This window comes from Rattus rattus, chromosome 8 (genome assembly GCF_011064425.1).
Source record: "Rattus rattus isolate New Zealand chromosome 8, Rrattus_CSIRO_v1, whole genome shotgun sequence".
NCBI classification, from domain to species: Eukaryota; Metazoa; Chordata; class Mammalia; order Rodentia; family Muridae; genus Rattus; species Rattus rattus.
In genome coordinates, this window is record NC_046161.1 from 100,664,642 (window position 1) to 100,688,578 (window position 23,937).

The following is a 23,937-nucleotide window of genomic DNA, read 5'->3' on the forward strand; positions in this document are numbered from 1 at the left end:
AGAAGAAGTGATTTTTGTCCACTTTGGCTGACAGAAGCTCTTTGTTAGTATCAGGGGAAGGGAAACTAAACCTTAAAGGCTGTTTCCTCATGCAGATCATCAGGGTAAATCCTCCTTTGATTCCTTCACATAGTGAAAAGTGCTCAGAGCTCCTAGAATTGTTGCGATCCCAGGGAGAACACAGGCTGCCCATTCTCGGCAGCATAGCTCTTTGGGGTTCTTCAAAATGGTGTCCCAGTCATGGGTCTCTCAACAGAGCCTTCTGTGTTTAAAATAGTTGTAAAATACATTTGCTCAGAATAATTCTTGTTGGCTCTCCACCCTTTAGGAGTATCCCGGCAAGAAGAAGGAAAGGCTGCTGTTGGTCTGACTGGAAATGACATCGCTACTCCACCAAACAAGGAGCTACCACCAAGCCCAGAAAAGAAAGCAAAGGTAGGTGCTAGAGTGAATGGTGGTTATCTTTTTCTGTAATTTTTTAAAAACCTTCTGCTGTTATTGCTTGAATCATGAATGCAGTTTCTTTTTTCTGAGCTGAAAAGTCTTTCTTCAAATTTAGATGCTTTTAGAAAATATATCCCATATTCTTACTTGGCCTATACCAAATTAATTAATTCAAAATCCTCTGCCTTTGCACTTTTATATCTGTGTATTTGTTTTCTATGCTAGAGATTGAACCTAGGAGCTGTACTTCCTAGGCAAGTGCTCTGCCACTGTGCTTTTCAGACAGGGTCTTAATATGTCTACACTGCCAGTTTATAAATGACTTACCTTTCACTTAACTAACAGCAAAGAGCAACTGCAGACTTATCCTGAAATCTGTTTGTTAAAAACAAAACAAATGAAGTTTTCTTAGACAGACCATGGCTTCTGAAACTTCCTCTTGAACTTGGTAAACACGTAGGTACCACATTCTGTGATAGAGTTACGCTGCCTTGTCGAGACATAAGTAGAAGTGTAGGGTGTGGTCCCTGTGTACCTTCAGTCTCGGCAGTTTGCCTTTATGTACACAGTTCTTACAGCTGCCAAAAGTTAGTGACAAAGATATTATTAAAGTAAATAGTTTAGAAATCAAACTATTGGAATTTGTGGTGCTATGATTGAGAAAGCATTTCCACAGACCTGGGGATGTATGTAATGTAGTTCAGTAGTAAACATGTGCTTAGCATGCCTAAGACCTTGTGTCTAACTAAAAAGGAATAGAATCGCCTGGGTGTCACTTTACTGCTCACTGAGCTCAGAAGAAAGGAATGCCGATTTTCAGTTGCATCGATCCTCATTGCTTATAAGTTTACTTTGAATTGTGCAATTTATACATTTTTTATTTGTTTTTATTCTTGTCTGTGTGTTTGATGTTCTTTAAAAATTAAAAATTAAAAATTAAACAACCATCAACCTAAAGCCTTTGGCCACCACTCAACCTGCAAAGACTTCAACATCGAAAGCCAAAATACAGCCCACTTCTCTCCCTAAGCAACCAGCTCCCACCACCTCTGGTGGGTTGAATAAAAAACCCATGAGCCTCGCTTCAGGCTCAGTTCCAGCTGCCCCACACAAACGCCCTGCTGCTGCCACTGCTACTGCCAGGCCTTCCACCCTACCTGCAAGAGACCTGAAGCCAAAGGTAAGTAGCTGCCCATACACTGCCCAGAAAAGATTCCCCTTGAGTTGGTCTCCATAGACAGGCTCTTGTTGCTGCAGATGATGAACTGACGGAACCAGGAAAGGGCAGGAAGGGCAGTGGTGCTTTGCAAGTCAGTTTGGGTGCCCAGGGGTGCGACCGTGACACTTGAAAACCTTTTATTCTTGTTCCCTTCATCTGCCCTGATCAGAGGCAATATTGCATCTACTTTCATTTTTTCTGTATACTAATCAGGTACTGTTGGGATCACATGCTTGCTTACTTCCAACTCAGTCATTTGTCATCCTGCAGAATAAAGTGTTCCCCATCACTCAGCAACATGCTGACTCCTCCCGCTGAGCTGAGCTCCGGGTTCTGGGGTCACGTGACAACTTCCTTTGCTTTCTGCCTTAGGCGGCTTCTCCTGGGTCACTTGTGCTGTTCATCTTCCGTTCACAGCTGCACTTGCTTCCTTGATCACTCCTAGAGGGACGGAGGGAGGGTGCAGGCCGATGCTGCCTTCCTCAAGCTTCCCCCCCCCCATCTTCCGTTCACAGCTGCACTTGCTTCCTTGATCACTCCTAGAGGGACGGAGGGAGGGTGCAGGCCGATGCTGCCTTCCTCAAGCTCCCCCGGAGCTGGGGACAGAACCCAGGGCCTTGCGCTTCCTAGGCAAGCGCTCTACCACTGAGCTAAATCCCCCACCCCCCTTCCTCAAGCTTTTATTTAATCTGAGAAGGACTTTCAACCTATTGGTAGCTTTAAATCACATCATGTTCCTATGATGACCTGGCTAGTGTTCTACTCTTAATTTTGTAACCTAGGGATTGCAGTCTTAGGTTAGAACCCTTTTTAAGAAGCTGAGAAACCCTGTCACAGAGTAGAAAAATAAGGTTCTTTCTGAACCTCACTTATCCCATTTTGGATTTTGGAGGAAGTTACTTGTTTGGTTAAGAGGCTAGAGGGAAGGTGACTGACATCAGGACAGTAGGCCCTCCCTTTGGAGCAGTGCTCCTGGCAGGGGAGAGGAGGCTGTAGGGATAAGATGTGTGTAGTGAGGGTCACTCCGTAGTCATAAAATGAAGTGTACTGTACTGCTTTCCTGATATACATAACTCACTGAATATTCTCAACTGTCCATAGTATAAATATTGTTAGTTGTATTTTTTTAAATCTAGGCACGCTTAAGCTCAGTCAAATGCCTTCCTAATTAAATAAAGTTCATGCTAATAAGTGACAGGGGTAGGGTTTGAGCCTACGTCTCCATTTCTGATGCCTGGCCCCCGACAACACTGCTTTTTGCTATGCAGTGCTTTAGCAGCAGTTCATAAGCAGCTGGCTTAAAGATGTGACATGTATCTAAGCACAGTGGGCATATATTTAATCAAGTCCAACATGCAGGAAGACCAGGAGTTCAAGGCTAGTTTGAACTACATAGCCAGCATTGACAATATCCTTGTTCTTGTCCTTCAGATAAAGACGAAGACTTTTGGCTTTTCAAGAGGTTTCTCTGCGTAGCTCTGCCTCTCCCAGAACTTGTTCTGTACAGCAGGCTGGCCTTGAACTCACAGAGACCCACCTGCCTCTGCCTTCCATGTGCTTCCATGTGGAAGATATGAGCCATTACTGCCTGGCTCAGGAAGACAGGAAGTCTCCTTAGGCCACCTCTGCCCTTAAAGTGGTAGATTTATAGAATCAAACAGTTAGGGAGCCTGTTCACTCTGATGTGATTTCTACCATATGTCACTTTTTTAAAAAAGATTTATTAATGTATGTGAGTACACTGTCTGTCGCTGTCCTCAGACACACCAGAAGAGGGCATCAGATCCCATTACAGATGTTGTGAGCCACCATGTGGTTGCTGGGAATTGAACCCAGGACCCCTGGGAGAGCAGTCAGTGCTCTTAACCACTGAGTTATCTCTCCAGCCCATCCATCACTCTTATTTGATCATTATTAGTCCTACTAGCAAAATAATATGGTTCTACTACATTGTTCTAAATCATAGTCAAAGTTTGATTTGATCCTCAAAATGATTAGTTTTGTGACAGGCTCTTACTGTGTAGCTCTGGCAAGCCTGGAACACGCATGCATGTTCCAGTACACAGAGCTACACAGTAAGAGCCTGTCACAAAACACACAGAGACACACAGAGAGAGAGAGAGAGAGAGAGAGAGAGAGAGAGAGAGAGAGAGAGAGAGAGATTTGGGCTGGTGAGAAGTTATAACAGAAGAGCATGAGTCCCTGCTTCTGATCTTTAGGTTCTGCATAAGCAGTTAGAATTCATTTAAGGGTGTTTTGTTTTGTTTGTTTGTTTTGTTCTTTCTTTCTTTTTTTTGTGTGTGGTTCTTGTGCTTTTCCAGACAGGGTTTCTGTGTAACCCTGGTTGTCCTGGAACTTGCTCTATGTGAGATGGGACATGGAATCTTGCTAGTTGTTCCTTGTTTTGTTCTGTTTTTTTCCCCAACTCTAAGTTTCTAACATTACCGTAGCTGACCCTCATTTGAACAGTGTCCCTTGACTGATGTTGGTCAGGCCACCCCATTCAGTCTCTAACATCATACTGTCACAGCTGGGCTGGAGCAATGCTGTGTTCTAATCTTCTTTATTCAAAGAAAGAAAGAAAGAGAAAGAAAGTCTGGGACTCAGTGATCTTCCCAAGGACACACTGCCTTGAGCCTGGCTCAGCTACCGCTGTGCCCCTGGCTCCCTTGACTGGGAGTTGCTGATCTTCTAGAGCGCCGTCCTGTTGCACTGCTCTGGGGAAATTTACCCAAAAGAAGGGCTAAATTTAACTTTTCCCTTCTGGTCCATATGTTTATTAAATCTTAACCAGTCAAATATTTTCAGTGAATCTCAGGTGAAAGTAGGTTATGGGGTGATATACCCTTTAGGGTTACTCTCATGGATTGATGTAGATTGACTAACTTCAGAGCACAGGGCTTCTTACCTTGCCACTTGCTCTGCTCTGGAGAGCGAACTCTGTTAGTGCTTTGCTTTGGAGTGTTTGGTTTGGTTTTGGTTTTGGTTTCACTCTGTGGACAGGTCTGTTCTAGAACTAATACTTGCCTCATTCATAAGCAAACATCTTCCGTGTTACCTGGAGTCCTTGATCTTAGAACTGTTTATTTTCAAGTCAGTCACTACAGGAGGGTCCATGGTGTTTCCTATCTTTTGTGCAAGCTTCTAAAACCCTCTGGGGCCAGCACTAACCTGCACATGCGGCCTTTTCATTTCCAGCCAATTACAGAAGCTAAGGTCGCTGAAAAGCGGACCTCGCCATCCAAGCCTTCATCTGCCCCCGCCCTCAGACCTGGACCTAAAACCACCCCAACCATTTCTAAAGCCACATCTCCCTCAACTCTTGTTTCCACTGGATCAAGTAGTAGAAGTCCAGCTACGACTCTGCCTAAGAGGCCTACCAGTGAGTGTTGCATAGTCTTCCTTCCCATAGGAACCATTGGGGGGGGGGTGAGAGAGAGAGAGAGAGAGAGAGTGTGTGTGTGTGTGTGTGTGTGTGTGTGTGTGTGTGTGTGTGTGTGTGTGTGTGTGTGTTTGGTTTTGCCTTTGCTTCTGGCTGTAATGCTGACGTTGTAGGAACTTCTTCATACAACAGTCCTCGGTGTTCTAGATCTTACATGTGACGGCCAGGCAGGCCCTGAGTTTAACAAGCCTACATCTCTGAGTTAGCTTACAAGCTGTGTGTATTCAGAAAAATCTTTAACAAAGGTGACTCCTATGAATTCTCACATGATTTTGTTAACTCTTTGTCATTGACTCCATAGATCCCAGCAACCTAGTGTTTGTGAGTGCATCTCTCCATGGCAAAACACTTCATTGTGTGCAAGGGCCTAGGTTCAGTCTCAGTCATGCAAAGAGAAAGAGGGGCGTGGAAAATTTAATTTTAATTCCATAGGCATATTTTGTAAGCTACTTCTGTGGTCAAGGTGAAGTCATCTTTGGGACTTAGGATAGGAGAGCAGGGTGCGGTGCCAGCCTTGTGTACTGTGCAGTCTCCAGGTGGCTGTTTAATTTTACACTGTGTCCTAGAAACAAGCAGTCACCAGGTCAACATGGACATTTTATAATGGTCAGATGAGTAATGAATCCCAGCAGATCTCTTGTTAAATATACTAATTTGTTTGTGCAGCCACCAAGACTGAGGGAAAACCTGCTGATGTCAAAAGGATGACTGCTAAGTCTGCCACAGGTAATGCCTCCGTTACCTGATGGGAAGCCTAATGACCCTGCTGTCCTTCCCCGGTTCTAGGACATCCCCTCCCTCCCCTATGATGTCCTGCTACTTCTCATTTCTTTGCAGCTGACTTGAGTCGCTCAAAGACCACCTCTGCCAGTTCTGTGAAGAGAAACACCACTCCCACTGGGGCAACACCCCCAGCAGGGATGGCTTCCACTCGAGTCAAGTCCATGTCTGCACCTTGCCGGTCTTCTGTGGCTCTTTCCGTGGACAAGAAGCCCACCTCCACTAAGCCTAGCTCCTCTGCTCCCAGGGTGAGCCGTTTGGCCACAACTGTTTCTGCCCCTGATCTGAAGAGTGTCCGCTCCAAGGTCGGCTCCACAGAGAACATGAAGCACCAGCCGGGAGGAGGCCGGGTGAGTCAGTGAGTTTGGGGATCTTAGCATTCCGGCTGGTGCTGCTCCTCTGCCACAGCCGTCACCTCCATCATTTTGTTCAGCACCAGGGAATGTCAGTCTGGGTTCTTGTCACTGCAATACCAGGGAAGGCCTGGGCTGTGTTGTGTTGTTTATCTTCCCATAAGGAGCTCCTGATCCGTGTGTTGGAATTTAGGTTTTTCATTGGGAGGTAGAAAGTCTTCTATTTTATAGGAACTCTAGAAAGTTGGATGTATGGTTCCTCAGAGCACCTGGAAGACAGAGCAACAGAATCAGTGAGTTTGAAGCCATGGCTGCAGAGGTTAGGGAGTATGGAAAGAAAGCTTCAGAAACTATGAGGGTAAGAGACGCTGGATATAAGCCCCATTTATTCATGATTCTTCCCAGACACATTTAATTTCTCCATCCCTTGATGTGAGAGGAGTCTGTCCAAGTGAGAACTAGAATACTCACGAACACTGTGCTGTAAAATTAGCCACATTACAGTTCTGAGCATGGGCATGGTGGCACGGACTTTAATTCCAGCAGAGGGAGACAGGCAGGAGGACCTCTGAATTTGAGGACCTCTGAGTTTGTCTGCATAGTGAGTTCCAAGACTACACAGAGAGACTGCTTTTTTTTTTGTGGGGGTGGGGGTGAGTGGGTGATGATGACAACAATAAAGAACATTCTGGGGCCAACAAATTAAGGGGAGAAAAGTACCTACCACCAGCCCTGACAAAATGAGTTCAATCCACAGAAACTCTGTGGGAGGAGGAGAAAGCTGACTTCTACAAATTATCATCTGACCTCCACACATGCTGTACACAAGTGGGGATGTGCATACTTGTATACATCCACTAACTTTTTAAAAAAGAATGTTTGTTATAGTTGCATGGGTTTCAGTTTTATGTGTCAAGTGTTAGCAGCTATTGGGAGCCTAGGAGGTAGGAAAATGGTAGCACAGTTCATCTGAGACTGTCCTTGGCTAGAACATTCTGTTAGGTTAGCATCCAGAGGATGATACTTAATTGCATTAATCCAGAGTTGTTAAAATTGAATAGGGGGCCTGGAGAGATGACAGTAGTTAAGAACCCAGGCTTAGTTCCCAGAATCCACATCTGTGGCTTACCCCTTCATATGTAATCTGTGTTTAAGGGAGCCTACTGCCCTCTTCCAGCCTCCGTGGCACCAGGCATGCACGTGTTATGTATATGCAAAACATACATAGAACATTTAAAAAATTAAATAGGCACAAAAATACAGCAGAATCATGGTTCATTTGGAAAATGTTGATGACAGATGGGGATCATTCTGGGAAAAGGGCCTCAGAGTTGCTTTGGCTGTGGCACAACCAGCCCAGTGTCTGGGCTGAGCCAGGTGACCTTATTCCTCTCTTCACCCTTCTTGGTCTTCAATGCTACAAAAACTCCTAAATAACCTGGGCTACTGTCGGGTTATTGTCTGTTACCATGTACCTGATGAATGTCATGCTTAACATCACCAGTGACTGTGACCATGTGCTTGATCTAGCAGAGCATTAGAGTCAAGAGGGCACTGTGATTTAAGATGACAGTCTCACACATGCTCACAAAGAAACTACTGATTTAATCTTGGTCTTTGAACTATTTCTCCATAAATGCATGATCTCTTCCTGTGTTTCATTTCTGGACTGTGATTCTTCTTTCTGTGCCCCTCACCCAGGAGTCTCTGTGGATCTAGACTAGGAATATCTTGTCCTAGGGGCAAGGATGACTGCTTCTTTCTGCCTGGCATCCTGGCCTTGCTTTTGTCTTTTCCTACCTTCTTCCTTCCTTGGCATCTGGGCTCTCATCTTGGTTTGAAACTTGCCCTCCACCCCCTTTATCTCCATCCAGGCCAAAGTAGAGAAAAAAACAGAGGCAGCTACCACAGCTGGAAATCCTGAGCCTAATGCAGTCACTAAAGCAGCCAGCTCCATTGCGAGTGCACCGAAGCCCCCTGCCGGGAAAGTGAGTTTTATTTAGGTTTACCTCTCTGAGGTAAAATGGGAACACCATTCTCCTAGCCTGAGTCATTTTCCCTTCTATTCCACTTTGTTCCTGTAATAACTAGTTCCTGCTTCTTCCTGTGTTCCTCCCTCTAGCTATTGACTCAGCCATCAGACAACTTTTATTTCAACCCTGAAAGCTAACCAAGTTGTGAGCTCATACCCCATTGGAGACTTAAGTCAGCCAGATGAAGGGAACTTGAAACTATCAGACACCTCCTTGACATTTCAAACTCATCTAGTGTGCATGCAAATGCATCAGACCCAGGTTCTTGTCAGAGCCCTGTCTCCTGACTGTAAAGTTGCTCCTAGGTATGGAGACTGATGCGTCTCTCTGGCTAAAGCAATCCACTGTTAGTCACGAAAAAGTCAAGAACTTTAAAGGAGCAGGATATGGTAAGGTACTGGGGTCCTCAGCATGAGTTCTAGGTTCCATTGGCAGCATAGCACATTCCTTTGCAAAGAGCCTCTAGTTCTGAGGGTAAGGAGGGCAGGAAGGACCGTTCTTCTTGAGAGCTAAAAGCTCTGTCACTCTGTAACCCAGGACTAGGATGCTGTAGTGCGGCCTGGCTGTGCCCTCCTGGTACATCGCTGTAGCACTGTTTTGATTGGTCTCTTTGATTATTATCTACAGGATTCAAAGAGGTGCAGAACCAGATGTGTTTGCTATAATCCTAGCAGAGCTAAGGGTGAGACAGAAGGATCAGGAATTTGAGGTCGGCTTAGAGTATACAGCAAGTCCCAGGCAAGCCTTTTCTACATAGTGAGACCCTATTTCAAAACATCAGTGTTTCTAAAAGAGATGGGTGGAGGAGTAAGTGCTGCTGAGGCTGTTGCCTGTGCTCCCCCTAGTGTCAGGTTCAGGGTCATGTGACCTTTTGTCTTTTTATATGAACAGTGTGTCTTCCTTCCTTCCTTCCTTCAACAATTCTTACAGCAGCCTTTGTTTCTGGGAGTGAGTCTGGCTGCAGCTGTTCCATGCCCCAGTTCAGAGCATCTGTATCCTTGCTGAAAAAGGCTACGGACCTTGAGTCCAGCTTTCAGAGAAGGGTCTTACCAAGAAGGTAGGGCCATATTTGGTTGGATACCAGGGGCCTGTTAACCGTATGAGTCTTAGAAACTACAGCCAGAGCAGTGAGGCAGCCGTATAGCACTGTGCAGCCTGCTTCTGTCTTGTGTTGTTCCCTTTCTTACCTTCACATTCCTTTCCCTGTGTTTTTAACCCCTATCCTAATAAGTGGGGGCAGAAGTTGAAGTTACTCTTTGTTAACCATTGTGATCACATGTGGACTCACTGTGTGCTCTGTGTCGGTTCTAACCAGCCCTCTCCTTTTGTGTTTTCCCTTCTCTTTCTATTCTCTAACACTCCAGGTCCAGATAGTCTCCAAAAAAGTGAGCTACAGCCATATTCAATCCAAGTGTGGGTCCAAGGACAATATTAAGCATGTCCCTGGAGGTGGCAATGTAAGTATAAGCTCTGGCCAGTTGTCGTAAAAGGCACAGACCCTATGGGAAACCCAGGGTGGAAGTGAGGGTTTGGGGAAGGTGTGGGAAGATGATATGGAGTACCTTCCCTCATGTGAGAGGATCACAGTGGCCTGGGTTGGTCCTTGACTAAGAACCAGTCCTCCATCTGAAGGGAACTGGACGGCTGGATTTATTTTGGAGGGTGTTCTGATGATCCCCTAAAAAACAGCTTGTGATGCTCAGGTAGTCTCATCCCATCACCATGTTCGAGAAGAGGCTTTGTGTTTTTTTCTAATGGAGAGCCCTGCTCTGAGGGCCGGGAGCCCCCATCGCTGGGGATGCACAGACTTGGCTGTGCCTGGGCAAGGCCCAGTCCTGAGACAGGTGCCCAAAGCCTCCAAGGCTGTGCTCTGAGCTTCGTCATTGTAAGATTGGTATTAACCAGCATCACACCCTCCCACTCCTGCTTCTCTCTGTTGCTTCCTTTGTGTTCACTTCTCTTTCTGCTCTCCGTTCTCTGTCTTCTCCGTTTAGTCCCTTTCCTCTGTTCATCTAAACATGCTTGTTGTGGCTTAGCTCTTTGCATGTATCAGAGGTACTGGTGATAGTAGCTCACAAGGAGACTGGTCAGGGCACACAGCGCGTCCCTGTGACGGTGCCCAGGCACGGCTGTCCTGGATACCCACATACAGCTCCAGCTCTTGCCCATTCGAGATACACTGGCCCACCTTCTTCATTATGCTTGGCTCCTCCTTGCCATCCTCAGCTGGGGGGGTTCTGCTTTCCCTTCTCCTTTTCCTCTGCACCCCTGCTCCAAATGACCTGGCCATTTTGCTCAGGGTCTGCAAACACCCTCTGACATTTTATTTTGAGGAATATAGCCAATGTTCCTTCCTCCAGTCAAACCTCTGCTTGTACATCTTTCCTCATTAAAACTCACTGTGAATCTTTTTTGGGTTTGTTTTGTTTCATTTTGAGACAGGCTTTCTTTGTTTATTTAGTTCTGGTTGTCTAGGAATTCACTCTGTAGACCAGGTTGGCCTTGAATTCAGAGATTACCTAATCCCAAGTGCTGGGATGAAAGGTATGTGCCACCACTACCAGGCCCACTGTGGTTCTTGGTGGCAGGAGGTAGTGTACCTGATCAGTTGGTGGGTGCCACATATTTGCAGCTTCCGGTGAGGTCGGCTGCAATGAGTAAGATTTTGAAAGACAATGACAGCCTCTGGCCAGGGTAGACACTGATCCTTGTGGCTTTTCTCTGTGCCTTCTTGGCTTGGGTAGAAATGTGAGTGAACAGAAATTCTAAGGGAATTGGGTTATTGCTGCATGTGACAGGTTTATTGTTTTGAAGTTTTAGAGTATGTATCTTATGGAGCTTGCCCAATACTCATGGGGCCATATGTTCAATTCCCAGCATGGCATAAACAGGTGTAGGGACACATGCCTGTAATTCTAGTACTCCCCCAGAATCTCAAAAAAAAAATATTCATTGTTGTTGTAGCAAATATAGTCTATGCTATGTAGTCTGCTGTGATCTTTTATTGCTGCCTACTCATGATTTCAACCAGGTCACTGGAAGGGTGAATGTAGTTTTTAGGAGACTGTCTAGAGAGGAAATTAGAAAAGTGTATAGTAGTGTTTTCAGGCTGGAAGGTTGAGAGCAAACAGCATGTGGACAGAGTGAATGGAAGTGATATTTCTTCTATAGCTCACGTCAGTCTCTCCATGGTGCTGCCATAATTATTAACATTCTGGTGAACATCACAAGCTTGAGGCAGTGGACAGTGGGTTTAGCACTTGCCACACAAGTATGTGGACCAGGTCTTACAGAGCCTCAGTACCAACCTTAAAAGCCAGCAACCTTAAACGCTCACATACAGCCCTAGCAAGGACAAGGTGGCAGTCTGGCTCCCTCAATGAGGAGAGACCTTGCCTAAATCACACACATGTAAGCCCACACACAAGCAAGTATGTATTCACACGTTTTCCACACTCACATACATGTGCAGGAAACAAGTGGCAGTTTCACCATGCAGTCCAGACAGTATATCGTACACATGTTGCACTGACCACTAGGATACCAGGCTGTGATCAGAAGCCACTCATTGCTCCCCCAAATGCTCCCAAGATGCAGACCTAAAGAATATTGGAAACGAAAAGAAATTACTCGTTGGTCATATGTTTCATTTGCTGCTGTAGCTGGTCCTAACTTAAGACTTTTATGCAGTTTGGATTCTGTTTTACCCTTGTAAGTTGGAGAGTAAGTGCTCAGACCTGTGGGCAGCTCATTTCAACAGCATGTATTAGTATGTAAGATGTCACAGAGTAGCCATACAGTGACAGCCTGGGATTGGACATATACTGAGGTGTTCCTTCAATAGAGAGGAGTCTAGTGTGCTGACATACTCCTTTAATCCCAGCACTTAAATTCAAGGCCAGCCTGGTCCATATATTAAGTTCCAGGACAGCCAGGGCTACATAGGAAATAGTAGAAATTGAATAAGTAGTAATTAAATCTACAAATTAATAAAGATAAATATGTGGTATTGCTGGCTTCACCATGGAGGGGAACCCAGTGAAGGAAGGAAAACACATATCCTAGGCCAGGAAAAAAACCTGACTGCAGATATCTCCAGCTGCCCACCACGGAGGCCTTGTTGAGCGAGAAGACTCAGACTGTCGGAAATACAATAGATGGGTGCACTGACTTATGGGCCCCTTTCTCTAATCTTAAGATGCTTCTGTGCTCGGCAAGGTTTAAGCTATTAGAGTTTTGTTGTTGTTCTTGTTTGGTTTTGGGTGAATGAACTGCATGTTCTGTTCTAGAGTCTTGGTGTGTGTGTGTGTGTGTGTGTGTGTGTGATGTGACTCATGCATAGATGTCAGAGTTCAACCTTGATAAGCTCCCCCTGGTTCGAGACAAGGTCTTTTGTTTTTATCCCCAGACAGTCGGGGAGCTGCTGGGGGATTATCTTTCACTCTGTGAGTTATGAGCTGACAGGTGCTGACTGTGAATCTGTGTGATACTAGCTGAAGACTTGGACCGGGTCCTTACATTGCAGGGTAGCACTTTTACCAATAGCGCTCTCTCCCTAGTTCCTGTTCTGCGGAATGTTAATTCTGCTCTGGTAACCTGTATTTTCATTAGTGTTCCTTTGTCCCGCAGTTTTCTTTAAATTGGCTTAAGTTTACATGTTACCCCACATTTGGCATGACTTTCACAGGTAATAAATAGCTTCTCTCCATCAGTCAGTAGTGGTGTGCACTGTCAGGAGAGGGGCTTGAGTGAAGTTTGTCTTGTATTCAGAATGCTGTCTTACTAGCTTTTCCTTCAGTGAGGTGATAAAGTTAAGAGAGAAAGAAAGGGAGTGAGTGCCTTAACATTTTCAAAGAGCTCAGCCCCAGATGGACAGAATGGCCTCTGTTAGCTTCCCACAAGCAATCTCAGGGATGGAAAGTGACTCTGCTTCAGTATACATTAGTGGACTAGTTCATGGAACATGTACTCTCTGAGGTTCCAGGACTTTGTCTGCCCTGAAGCCGGACAGTCATCTTAGACCCGGTATCCAAGGCCATAAGTTGTATCTTTCAAAGCAAAGCAAAGTATACAGCCTGGGATGGCACAGAGTTCATAGAAATCCAGCTACCTCTGCCTCCTGCAGTGCGTGGATTAAAGCCGTGTGCGCCTGGTGTGCATGAGGCGTCAGGCAGTTCTGTCTGTTCAGTATCCTCTAAACAGACATAGATCTATAAACGAAAGCCTAGGAAGCCTGAAGAAAGCAAGAAAGCAAATTGCGTATGATCAGAACAGACTTCTGGGCACGGGCTCTAGGGCTGCCTGGGACCGCACCTGCAGAGCTGCTCTTCTGACAGCCTGGAATGGGGTAGTTAGTGTTCACAGAGAAGTGCACGTCTTCCACAGCTAGAAAGCACATGTAAAAATTACTGTGAAAAGTCACCACATGCCCTATCCATGGTATTTGCTTGTAATCCCAACACTCAGAGGCTAAGGCATACATGAGCAAAAGTGAACTTATCTCAAAACAGAATACATGTTGCTAGCTGAGGATACTGTGGTTTTATTGCATTACTTATGTATAAAATGTACTAAGTGGGGCTGGAAAGGTGGCTTAGTGGTTATTTGATTCTCAGTGCCCACGGGACATCTCAAAGCTCTGCAGCTTGTTTCAGTAGGTCTGGCACCAGATATGCAAGTGGTACACAGAGGTAACATCCAGACAAATATTCCAACACTACCAATAAAAATGCATCTAAGATTAACTGTTCCAAGAGTTACATTGATAACTTTATTCTACCTCAGTGCTGAGTGGCAGCCATTTAGGCACAGTACAGATCATTTTGTGACCCTTTAGTGCATTCTATTCTATCTGGGAGACTGTGTCATAAAGCGCAAAGGAGTCCAAAGCCACACACGTGACCGTGGTTGGCCTGGGGGCATACACTGAAAACCCTGGGTCTCTCAGTGTTGGTATAGCTTTTTCTGATTAAGGAGTTGATGGGTAAGCTTTTGAGATGGATCCAGAGCTTGGATGTTGGTGTTTATACCCTGCACAATGGAGCAGCTCTGAAGGGCAGAGAGGAAATGTGGGGCTGCGGATGAGGATAGGGGTTAAAGAGCCACAGTAGATCAGGGTTCTTTAAAGCGCTTTAGGAGGTGACCTTGACCTTGAACCGAAAGAAAGGGGAGTAACCAAGGGAGTTGGCGAAGGTAAGGTGGGCTCCTTCACAGCCTGTTTTGTCTCTGAGGATGTTTGCTTTCTGTTTTTCTGCTTAGGTTCAGATTCAGAACAAGAAAGTGGACATATCCAAGGTCTCCTCCAAGTGTGGGTCCAAAGCTAATATCAAACACAAGCCTGGTGAGTGGCTCTACCTGTGGCTCTGAGAATGACTTTGGAGGGTCATCTGGATGGCCTTCCATCTGGGAAATTTTCATGACATCACAACTGGAAGCCGGTTCTAGGGAGGTACTTGCTGCGTGAAGACCCACGTGGACGTCCACTGGCATAGTAGTCGGCTTATTTCAGTTCTTGAAAGTGGAGACAGGAAACACAGACCCATTAGGCAAATTCTAGGTCCAGTGAAGAGACTCTGCAAGGAAATCTCCTGACATTTAACCCCGGTCCTTCACGAGCATGTGGACCCCACACAGGCACATGCATATGTGAATGCACACTATACACATGAAGGAAGTGAAACTCTTGAGATGCTTCCTTCCCGGGTATGTGATGGAAACTGCACGGCTTTCCAGCTCTGTAGGGATGGCAGCAGGGGGCTGCTTTGCTGTTGGAGGAACAATTTGTTGAGTCCATTTCCACAGCTGCTCCCTTGTGATATTTACATCCTGTTCCTGGCAGTCTTGTGTGCTGAGTGCGGGCACTGATGACCAGGCCCACCCTCCCACTTTAGCGTTCCTGGAGCTAGTGCAGGAAGGGGAGACTCATATCAGATCCAGTAACAAATGCAGCCCCAAGCAGACCTCCTCCATGCCAACTTGACAGGAGAAGGGGGGAAGGATTCTGCACCTGAGGGTCCTAGCAGGACCGGTGGCGATCACTGGCAGCATCGCACATAGGCTTCTGAGAAGAGCCTGAGCACTCGCCTTGGCTCAGCTCCCCCTCAGAGCAGACAAACTGCTGTGAGTCTGTGACTCTTACTCTTAGATGCTGGCACTCAGCTGGCAGAGCTGAGATCTCATGAGGTCACTGCCCAGGCACACAGAACATTCCCATCTCAGTGGCTCCAGTCTAGGGTGTTTGTGTTACTTTCTTGGTTTTGTTATGTGTTTTTTTTTTTTTTTTTTTTTGTTTGTTTGTTTGTTTGGACACAGCATCTCACTGTGTAGCTCAGACTAACCTGGAATTCACTGTAGCCCAGGATAGTTTTGAACTTGTAGCAATCCTAAGTATTGGGACTGTGGGGTCCAATGTAGAGTGTATCCTTTTTTGAAGGACCAAACGCTGTGGTCCTTAAGTAATTGTTTATCCCACTCCCCTTTTATCTGGGAAATACACTTTATATGAGATGGCTCTGGCCCTAATGGCACTGAGTTAAGGACTGGTTTTGCCAGGGACAGCTCCACAGTGAAGAGACCTGGTGAGTTTGTCAGGAACCTGGGTAGGTGAGGGTTGAGAACAGTTGGATAAGAGGGGCATTCCTGTCCAGTCTACACCTCTCCTAAGCCCTGGTCTCAGTGTTAACACATCCTTGCTCACTTTCCCCCAGGCAGGGAGCACCGGGTCCTGTCAGCCTTTTCTCCACTCACACTTGTGAACATGCTCTCTCTGCTTCACTCTTCCTCCTCACCGTGTGGCTCAAGCCATCAGTGTGTCCCATCCCCGGCATTCACCAAGTGTTAACTTGAGCAATTGAGAAGAGGTGTGGCCCTCCCTGGTGGGGCACTTAGGAGAATCGGTGAGACTTGGGGAGCCAGGAGCCAGTGCAGGGCAGCCTTGCCTACAAGAGAGGGATTGTCACTGCCTCTGATCCTCTGAACCACCCTGGAGCTGTTTGCTTTCCTTGTTTTTAGAAGGGACTAATGCCATCTGTGCCATTCCTGTTCTGCCCCTCAATGTCCTGCTCCTTTGTTCCAGGTGGAGGAGATGTCAAGATCGAAAGTCAGAAGTTGAATTTCAAGGAGAAGGCTCAAGCCAAAGTGGGGTCCCTTGATAACGTTGGCCACTTGCCTGCAGGAGGAACCGTGAAGGTAGTGAGTGGGCCACCAGTACACAGCTAGAGTGGTGTGTCTCCCTGGCAGTTGGAATGGGGCTTAGCGGGCCTGTCACCGCCCCTCAGTGTCTTTAGGAGTCACTTGTTCAGTCTGCCATTGCCGTCTCCATCTCCACTCTTAGTCCAAAGGGAGGCAGCGGAGGGAGGAGCCCAGCCACCTGAGAGCTGTGACCAGCCTCACTGGGCCTACCCCATCCATTTTCTGAGGAAGTGTGGGTCGGAGCACAAATGACAAAGCTGGCTGGGCTAAGCAGTTCTTACTGTCATTTTCAACTGCTAGGGACAGGGGCTGCTGGTGCCGTCCTGCCCAGACTCTGGAAGAGCATGAGAGCAGAGGCGAACCTCTTCCATCTCTGCCATTGGCTGGGCCTCTCCTCTTTGCTCCCTCTCGTCTTTCCTGCTCCTCTTCCTCCTCCTCCTCCTCCTCCTCCTCCTCCTCCTCCTCCTCCTCCTCCTCCTTCTTCCTCTTACCTCCCCCTTTCCCACAGTATTGTGAGACCTTTTGTGTGCCCAGATCCATTTACCCTTCATTCCGTGTCATGGGCAGCTGGGGAGGACCCATACAGGTTGCAGCTTACAGACTCCCGAGCAGGAAGCTGCTGCTGCTATTCAGGGAACGCAAGCAGGGAGGAGGAGCCATCAGTGCCTGCCTTCCCTCTGGGCCTGCTGCTCCTGCAGCTTTCCTGTCCTGTCCTCTGGACACTCAGTCAACTTCTAGGGCTCTTTGCTCTTAGGGTTTGACCCTGTGGGACTTGAGAGGCTGTCATCCTCAGTCTGAGTGGGACATTACAGACCTGCTGTCCTGTTCATGACCACAGCAGGAAGGGAGTACAGCTTTAGATTCACACTCAAGACTTTCTGTGCCGAGTTCTGTGTCACCTCCTCTGTTCACTTTATCCCCTAACTATGTCTGTCTCTACTCTGGCCTTGGCGGGCTTTCCAGGACATGTGCTCACTAAAAGTCCCCACGGCTCCCAGCTGCATAGCGAGTGTCCTTCTGTTGAGCTCCACAGGTTTTCTTGGATTGTTCCTGGTCACACCTCTTTGAGTACCTTCTTCTGCTTCCTCTCTGTCCGCAGGCACTAGAATTATGTCCAACATAAAAGATGCTCCACCATGAGGGGACCTTACCACACACATGAGCAGGCAGGGGGCTACTTGGTTACCAAGAGCCTTTCAAAAGCAGTGGGTGTGCCTGGCCAGGGGACCCCTACTTCCCAGCCAGCTGTAGACCTCTGCTCTGTGCTCTTCAGAGTTAATGCTGTCTGTGGTTGTCGTCCCTATTTTTAATTTGGTATCAACCTTAGTGAGATTCACAGAGTTCCATAGTGAGACTCCCGAGAGTGTCATTAGCTCAGCAACTTCAATCTTGATAGTCAGTGTGGGGGAAGAGAGGTAAAGACCTGATGTAGAGCTGGTGGGTGCTGGCGGGTGTGCAGGGTGGGAAGGCTCACCTCCATCACCCCATTCCACTCCCTCCCCAACTGACCCTTCACTGTCTCCCCCACTGTTTCATTGTAGACTGAGGGCGGTGGCAGTGAGGCCCCTCCGTGTCCAGGCCCCCCCGCTGGGGAGGAGCCAGCCATCCCTGAGGCTGCGCCTGACGCTGGCGCCCCTACTTCAGCCAGTGGCCTCAGTGGCCACACCACCCTGTCAGGGGGTGGTGACCAAAGGGAGCCCCAGACCTTGGACAGCCAGATCCAGGAGACAAGTAAGTGGCTGGGCTTGGCCTAAGGGCCAGCCAGGGGCCCTGTCACTGGCTGAAAATTGAAACTCCTTTGTTTTATGACTGGAGTGTGGCCTAAATTTTAACAAAGTAACCTTTTATCTTCCAGGCATCTAACGATGACATTCTGGTCTCGTCTTCCATCTCCCTGTGTTCCCTCTCTTGTCTCCCCCCTTGTTGCCCTCTCCCATCCCTCCTCACGTGTCACTGCAGATTGAGACCTACAGGCTGACGTTCCGGGCAAATGCCAGGGCCCGCACCGACCATGGGGCTGACATTGTCTCCCGGCCTCCCCACTTCCCTGGTGGCCCAAGCTTGGGGTCTCGGGCCCTGGGCTCCTTTTCCCGGGCCGTCTACTAGACTTGTAAGCTCTTGGGTGCTGGGCAGCCCCTTTAGGCCTCCTTCCCTCCTGCCTCGCTTGCTCAAGGCAGCAGCAGCCCTGCTGCCTTCACACCTCCTTCCACCCTTTCTGGGCCCAGCTCCAACTTCACTATCGCCTTCACTGCTCTATGGAGAAAGGTGGGAGGGGATGGGAGTCTAATGGGATCTCTGTGGGATCTAGGGGTGAGGGGCTGGATTCCAGCCTTGGCCGTTTGGTTTTTTTGGACCAAACCCAAAAGAAACTGACAAACCCTCCCTCTCTTCCCTGGCTCACCCTGGAGAGACTAGTAAAGGTGAACTCCGAGTGGAGACCAGCACCGACCGAACCCCCTGGAACCCAAACTACTGCCTCTCCTTGACCCCATGCTAGAGGCCACCATGGAGGTGTCACCAGGCCCTTTTGCTGCCCTGCCTCAAGTTAGTCAAGGTTCAGTCCTCCTTGTCCCCACTGCTTATTGTACCTGAATAGCTGCTGTCTCACTTTTTTTTCTTCTTTTCCCCTTCCCAATAACCTATGAACTGGTGGTGTAGTTTGCAGGTTGAAGCTATGTCTAAATGAGAGTTCTCAGTAGGTGGTGAAGGAAGCAGAGGAGGAGATCCTGAGTCTCCACTGAGGAGGCTGTCAGGCATTGGGGTTTGCCCTACTCTGGGCAGCTTGGAGCCTGTGGGAAGAAGTGGGACTATTGCCTAGTGAAGTTGGACAGCTAGGTGGGTCAGCGTGACTGGCTGTGTTGGTATTGTATATTTGCTGCTTTTCTAACAAAAGGCTGGTTTTGGCATCTATCTCATTCCCTGGGAATCCGGTGGTTAATGTATGATACAAAACCAGGGCTGGAGAAACAGAAATGAAGGTCAAAGTCCCTGGTCTGTACTTGCAGGCCATGGCACCCAAATCCTCATATCTAGGGGAGCCTGAGATGTCCAGAATGCTTGTGAACAGTGGGGAATCAGGTGTGAAAATTTAAAACTAAAATGCATGAGACTGAGGCCATCCCACTTTTCTTCTGGTGTGACTGGAGAGGAGCAGGAGAGGCCAGCCGTGGAGGTGCAGCCATCCCAGTGTGGTCTGCTCATGGATGGGATGGCTGCAATATTGAGAAAATCCCGGGAATTGTATCAACACAAGATTCTTATTGCACTTGTATTTTTTGTATTAAAGTTTGCATGGTTTCTAATAAAGAATTCAAACCTAAGTTTGTATTGAAATGGCCTGGGAGTGTCTAAGGGCTCCTCTGGTAGGGCATTTTCTGCTGGGCAGATTTGCCTCTCAGGAGGCTGACCCAGACTTGACCCCCCCAGGCCCTCCTCCTAACACAGCCTCGCCTCTGCTTGGGTGCGTTTTTGAGCAGGTAGAGGTCTTCACTATCTCTCTGCCAAGGGAGGGTATCCCTGGGCTTGAAGGTCCTCTCCATTTATGAGGTAGCAGTTACTTTATAATCTTGACACGGAATCCCTAGCTCTCTAAGCACACACAAAGAATTATTGCGGTCTGTAGAAAAAAAGGACTGCCAGAACTATGCTTGGAGCCTGCATTGTATTTTGCAGCAAGAAGGGGGCCCAACGGAGCTGGGAAGGACGCAGTAGGGATCAGGGTAGTGATGGCTGAGGGCATAAAGGTACTTGCTACCCTCCTTGATGTTAATCTTGGGGCCTTGAAGATGCTGATGAAATTGTCAAGAAACAAGTCCATTGGCCAAGGATTAGAGAAAGGAAGGCAGCCCAAGCTCTCTAGGTAGCTCCCCGGAAGGATGCCACAAGCCAGAGAACCTGAGAAGGCTGGTCTAGCAGATTGGGACCACAGGCCATGTGGTGTGCATACTTGGAAATGTTTGGGAATAAGATCTTTTCTGTACTTTACAGTTTGCTCATGGCTTAGCCATTTCCTGTGTCTATAATTGTTGTACTGATTTAAACAATAAAGCTGCCTGACATCCCACCATGCCCTGTTGCTTCTGTACTTACTCATTAGTTCTTCTCTTCAGCTCCTCCCTCACCTGAGTTATAGGTGTGGTCAGGGCAAAACCAAAGCCCAGAATTGGTGGCAGGATCCACATAAATCAAGGCTGCTTAGAACAGTACCCTTTGCCTCTTGCTGTCCATACCCATTAGGACACTGTGTTGTGGGTATCATTAGGAGCAGCTGTGCCAATGCTGGGCTTGACCAAACAGTTGGAATGTTGTTGGCAGCTCTGGTGGCTCACCTGAGAGTATGGAGGTTTTAAAGCCCCTTCCTCCCATAGGACTTGGGCCACTACCAACTCTGTATCTATCCCTAGCCAAGAGCCCACCCAGAGTCCCAAGAGGAGCCTTTGGGAGGACAGCAGCATTCACAAGGGATAAATATAACTTTATTTTAAATAAACATTTGCACTCTGTACATAGCCCCAGCGGAAGAGGGGCTCAGTCATCAGCTGTCTTGCGCACGTCAAAGCTGCCACAAGGTCCCCGCAGTAGCTCTGCCAGCAGTGCAAGCAGCTGCCCATGTTCTTGCTGCACACTAAGAGGAAGTGCAGCCAGCTCGCTGCGGAGGCTCCGCTCTACCATCCGTCCTAGGGCCCGCCGAAGCTCCCTTAGCAACCGCACAGTTCGTGAATCACCTTCCAGCCGCAACAGGTCACTGTCACTCAATGAAATGGTGGCCCGACGTCCGTCATCTGGAGAAGGGGAAAGACATGTTGGGCCATGCCCCTGGGGGCCATGAGTACCCCTTGGGATGGTGGGAGGGGTACCCACCTCGAATGTGCACGTCCCCATCTGTTAGGAGCAACACAGCTAGTGGGTGCACCTGGGAAGAATCTCGAACAAAGACGCTACCATTGGACTTGACGGCCATGAAATATGTCAGCCATCGGCTCCGTAACCGGGTGGCCTCCCTAGGGAACAAAGTGCTGTGTGAAGCTACACCTCTGGCCGTTCCAGGGCCCTCTCACTCTCCTGCTTACCACTCACCTGTTAATGGTCGACTTGTGCAGCAAGATGTTGCCAGATTTGGTCCTGTAAGTGACACTGTTGGGTTTGAACTTGCCTTGCCGAGTAACCTTACCTTGCCTCACCTAAAGGGAAGAAAGAAATGTGAGTAAGGAGCTAGCGTTGGAGAGAGGTGGGGACTGGTGAGCACCCGACTGATCCTGGAGGAAGCACCTGGATGAGGTTGGGGTAGAGGCCAGCCATCAGCACACCCTTCACCAGCTCCTCTTCCTCGCTGTACTCATTGCACTGAGCAGAGGGCAGTGTGCAGTCAGAGGGCTTTCCCACTAAGAAGGCCTCGTAAATATTCTCTGAGAACTGCTTGATGAGCCCTGGGGAGGCAAAGTGCAGTGTGAACAGAGGCCTCAGGCTTCAGGACTGGGCATGGGAGCTCTGGGGGGGAGAGGGCAGAGTGCTCAGGGGGCCCTCTTGGGGGCCGGGCTGACCGTGGATGAAGCGCAAGCTGGGGGCATACAGAAGGTTTTCTTCCAGGTAGTTTTCCCTGGAGGTACGGTCCTGCCAGCGCAGTACCTCCTCCCAGCCAGCCACAGCCCGCACGAAGGCCAAATGGTCACTGCCACTGTCATGGCTCAGCAATGCCTTCACCTGGGAGAGGAGAATGTTGTTCAGAGATCAGGAGAGTGACTAGAGTCCATCTCAGGACAATGGGTGAGGTGTGAATAGATAGCAAGAGGGCTATAGGAAGCACTGTGTCTAACCTTGTCTACCTCTGCCCGGTTCTGCAAACTGCTGCTGAAGGGGTCCCGGGTAAGGCAGGAAACAACCACCAGCAGTGGGTGCAGGCAACGGAAGATGGCAGCCAACACTATGGCCTTGGCCAGTCGGGGATCAGTAGAGATGTGGGCCAGGCGCTGCCCCAAGGTAGTCAGGTACTCCCGCTGGTCCAGCACCCCTGCAACAGCTCAGCTGTCAGTCCCTCCCATGAGCCACTCTACAGCCCAACCATTCCTAGCCTCCATTTACCAATCTCCTGGAGCAGTATCACGGCCTCATCCACTGCCTTGATATTTGGACTGTCCACAGCCTTAGAGAGGAACTCCACTGCCTACAGCAGAAAGAACGGCACTCTCAGGAGCCTGCGTCCTACCTGCCTTGTCCAGGCCAGCCCCTCCGTACCCCTGCCTCTGCTGCCGTACCGTCTTCTCAGGCATGTGGATTTTGGCTTGCAGCACCAGGTTCTCAAGAGGTGTGCGCAGGATCTCTGGCACTTGGAAAGGAACCATTTTCTCCAGCCGGCTCCTCGGGAACAAGTGGTAGGCAAAACCTGACTGGCAGCGGCCTGCCCTGCCCCGGCGCTGAATCACATTTGCTCTCGACACCCACACGGTCTCCAGGCAGGACACCTAGGGGAAGGCAGAAAACCTACATGTGCTACAGGCCATGTCACCAGCCGCCCATAACCCCTCAACAGGAATATTTTCCATCTGTGTGGCCCTCACACAAAAAGAATGTCTACAGTAGATCAGGACTAGGGGCAACCTGAGAACTGGAGTCATTCCCCAATGGTTGGTTGGGCCCAAGAGAGAGGCGCCACCTTGGTCTTCAGGTCATAGCGTTCTTCTTTGTGCAGACCGCTGTCCACGACATGCACGATGTCGTTAACTGTGATGGAGGTTTCAGCAATGTTGGTGGCCAATACAATCTTGCGCACCCCAAGTGGAGGCTGTTGGAATATGGCCTTCTGGTCCATCATGGGGATATTGGAGTGCACTGGTGGATAGCAAGATGCAAAAGGGCTTCACGCACTGTTCAGCCAGAAGAGTCCCATAGTGAGGGTAGGGCAAGAATTTGGATCCCTCGCCCAACCCTGGCCCTGACCAACCTGGCCCTGATACAACTGAAGCCCAAATGATCTAAGTGAGAAGGCCCACTTGAGTATAGGCTGGGTCACTCCCTACCACAGAGGGCAAGACTCCTTCCTGTGCATGCATGCCCAGACTCACCTGGTAGGATAAGGTACTTGCTCTCATGCATGCCCAGGGCTTCTTGCAGCCGCTGTTGCACTCCTTTGATTTCTTGCCAACCAGGCAGAAAGCACAGGATCCCACCTGTAAAGGGACCCTGCAGTCATGAGCTAGTTGGTCCAGCTAGTAGGGAAAGGAGTAGCTGAGAATCGGGGGGAAGCACCCACCTGGTTCCCCACGGGCATCGATGTGCAGAACCAGATCAGTCACAAGGTCCAAATCAAGTGCACATTCATCTTCAGACTGGAGTGGGGGAAGAAAGGCCACTAAGTCATGGGGTAAAGGTCACATACAGGAACACAGTGAGGGTGAGCTACTCATTATGTAAACTCTAGCCCGCACATACTTGTCACACACAAAGTCATGATTATTCCCCAGTTTTTATGTAGGAGACAGG

General features: G+C 48.5%; 2 protein-coding genes across 19 annotated transcripts in view; one reads left to right on the plus strand and one right to left on the minus strand.

Moving 5' to 3' along the window:
- The window catches only part of LOC116907649 (microtubule-associated protein 4-like), a 30,208-nt gene extending 9,681 nt beyond the window's left edge, over positions 1-20,527 (plus strand). Inside the window, exons 2-12 of one of the 13 annotated variants that reach the window (XM_032910725.1) lie at positions 329-435; positions 1,403-1,624; positions 4,862-5,045; positions 5,772-5,831; positions 5,943-6,235; positions 8,113-8,226; positions 9,636-9,728; positions 14,530-14,611; positions 16,346-16,461; positions 18,003-18,192; positions 18,317-18,536. In XM_032910725.1, coding sequence (XP_032766616.1) covers positions 329-435; positions 1,403-1,624; positions 4,862-5,045; positions 5,772-5,831; positions 5,943-6,235; positions 8,113-8,226; positions 9,636-9,728; positions 14,530-14,611; positions 16,346-16,461; positions 18,003-18,192; positions 18,317-18,324 — 1,469 coding nt within the window. In that variant the 3' untranslated portion in view covers positions 18,325-18,536. Of the gene's footprint in view, positions 1-328; positions 436-1,402; positions 1,625-4,861; positions 5,046-5,771; positions 5,832-5,942; positions 6,236-8,112; positions 8,227-9,635; positions 9,729-14,529; positions 14,612-16,345; positions 16,462-18,002; positions 18,193-18,316 lie in introns of all 13 variants that reach the window. The other 12 variants (XM_032910727.1, XM_032910726.1, XM_032910728.1 and 9 more) reach the window with 12 other exon arrangements.
- Positions 20,528-20,914: 387 nt separating this feature from the next.
- Dhx30 (DExH-box helicase 30) overlaps positions 20,915-23,937 on the minus strand; it is a 32,962-nt gene continuing 29,939 nt past the window's right edge. For all 6 annotated transcript variants that reach the window (XM_032910720.1, XM_032910723.1, XM_032910721.1 and 3 more), the window contains 11 exons: positions 23,708-23,783; positions 23,520-23,624; positions 23,111-23,286; positions 22,713-22,919; positions 22,540-22,621; positions 22,275-22,468; positions 22,002-22,161; positions 21,730-21,887; positions 21,538-21,641; positions 21,322-21,461; positions 20,915-21,242 (listed from right to left, as the gene is read on the minus strand). In XM_032910720.1, coding sequence (XP_032766611.1) covers positions 20,989-21,242; positions 21,322-21,461; positions 21,538-21,641; positions 21,730-21,887; positions 22,002-22,161; positions 22,275-22,468; positions 22,540-22,621; positions 22,713-22,919; positions 23,111-23,286; positions 23,520-23,624; positions 23,708-23,783 — 1,656 coding nt within the window. In that variant the 3' untranslated portion in view covers positions 20,915-20,988. The remainder of the gene's footprint in view (positions 21,243-21,321; positions 21,462-21,537; positions 21,642-21,729; positions 21,888-22,001; positions 22,162-22,274; positions 22,469-22,539; positions 22,622-22,712; positions 22,920-23,110; positions 23,287-23,519; positions 23,625-23,707; positions 23,784-23,937) is intronic.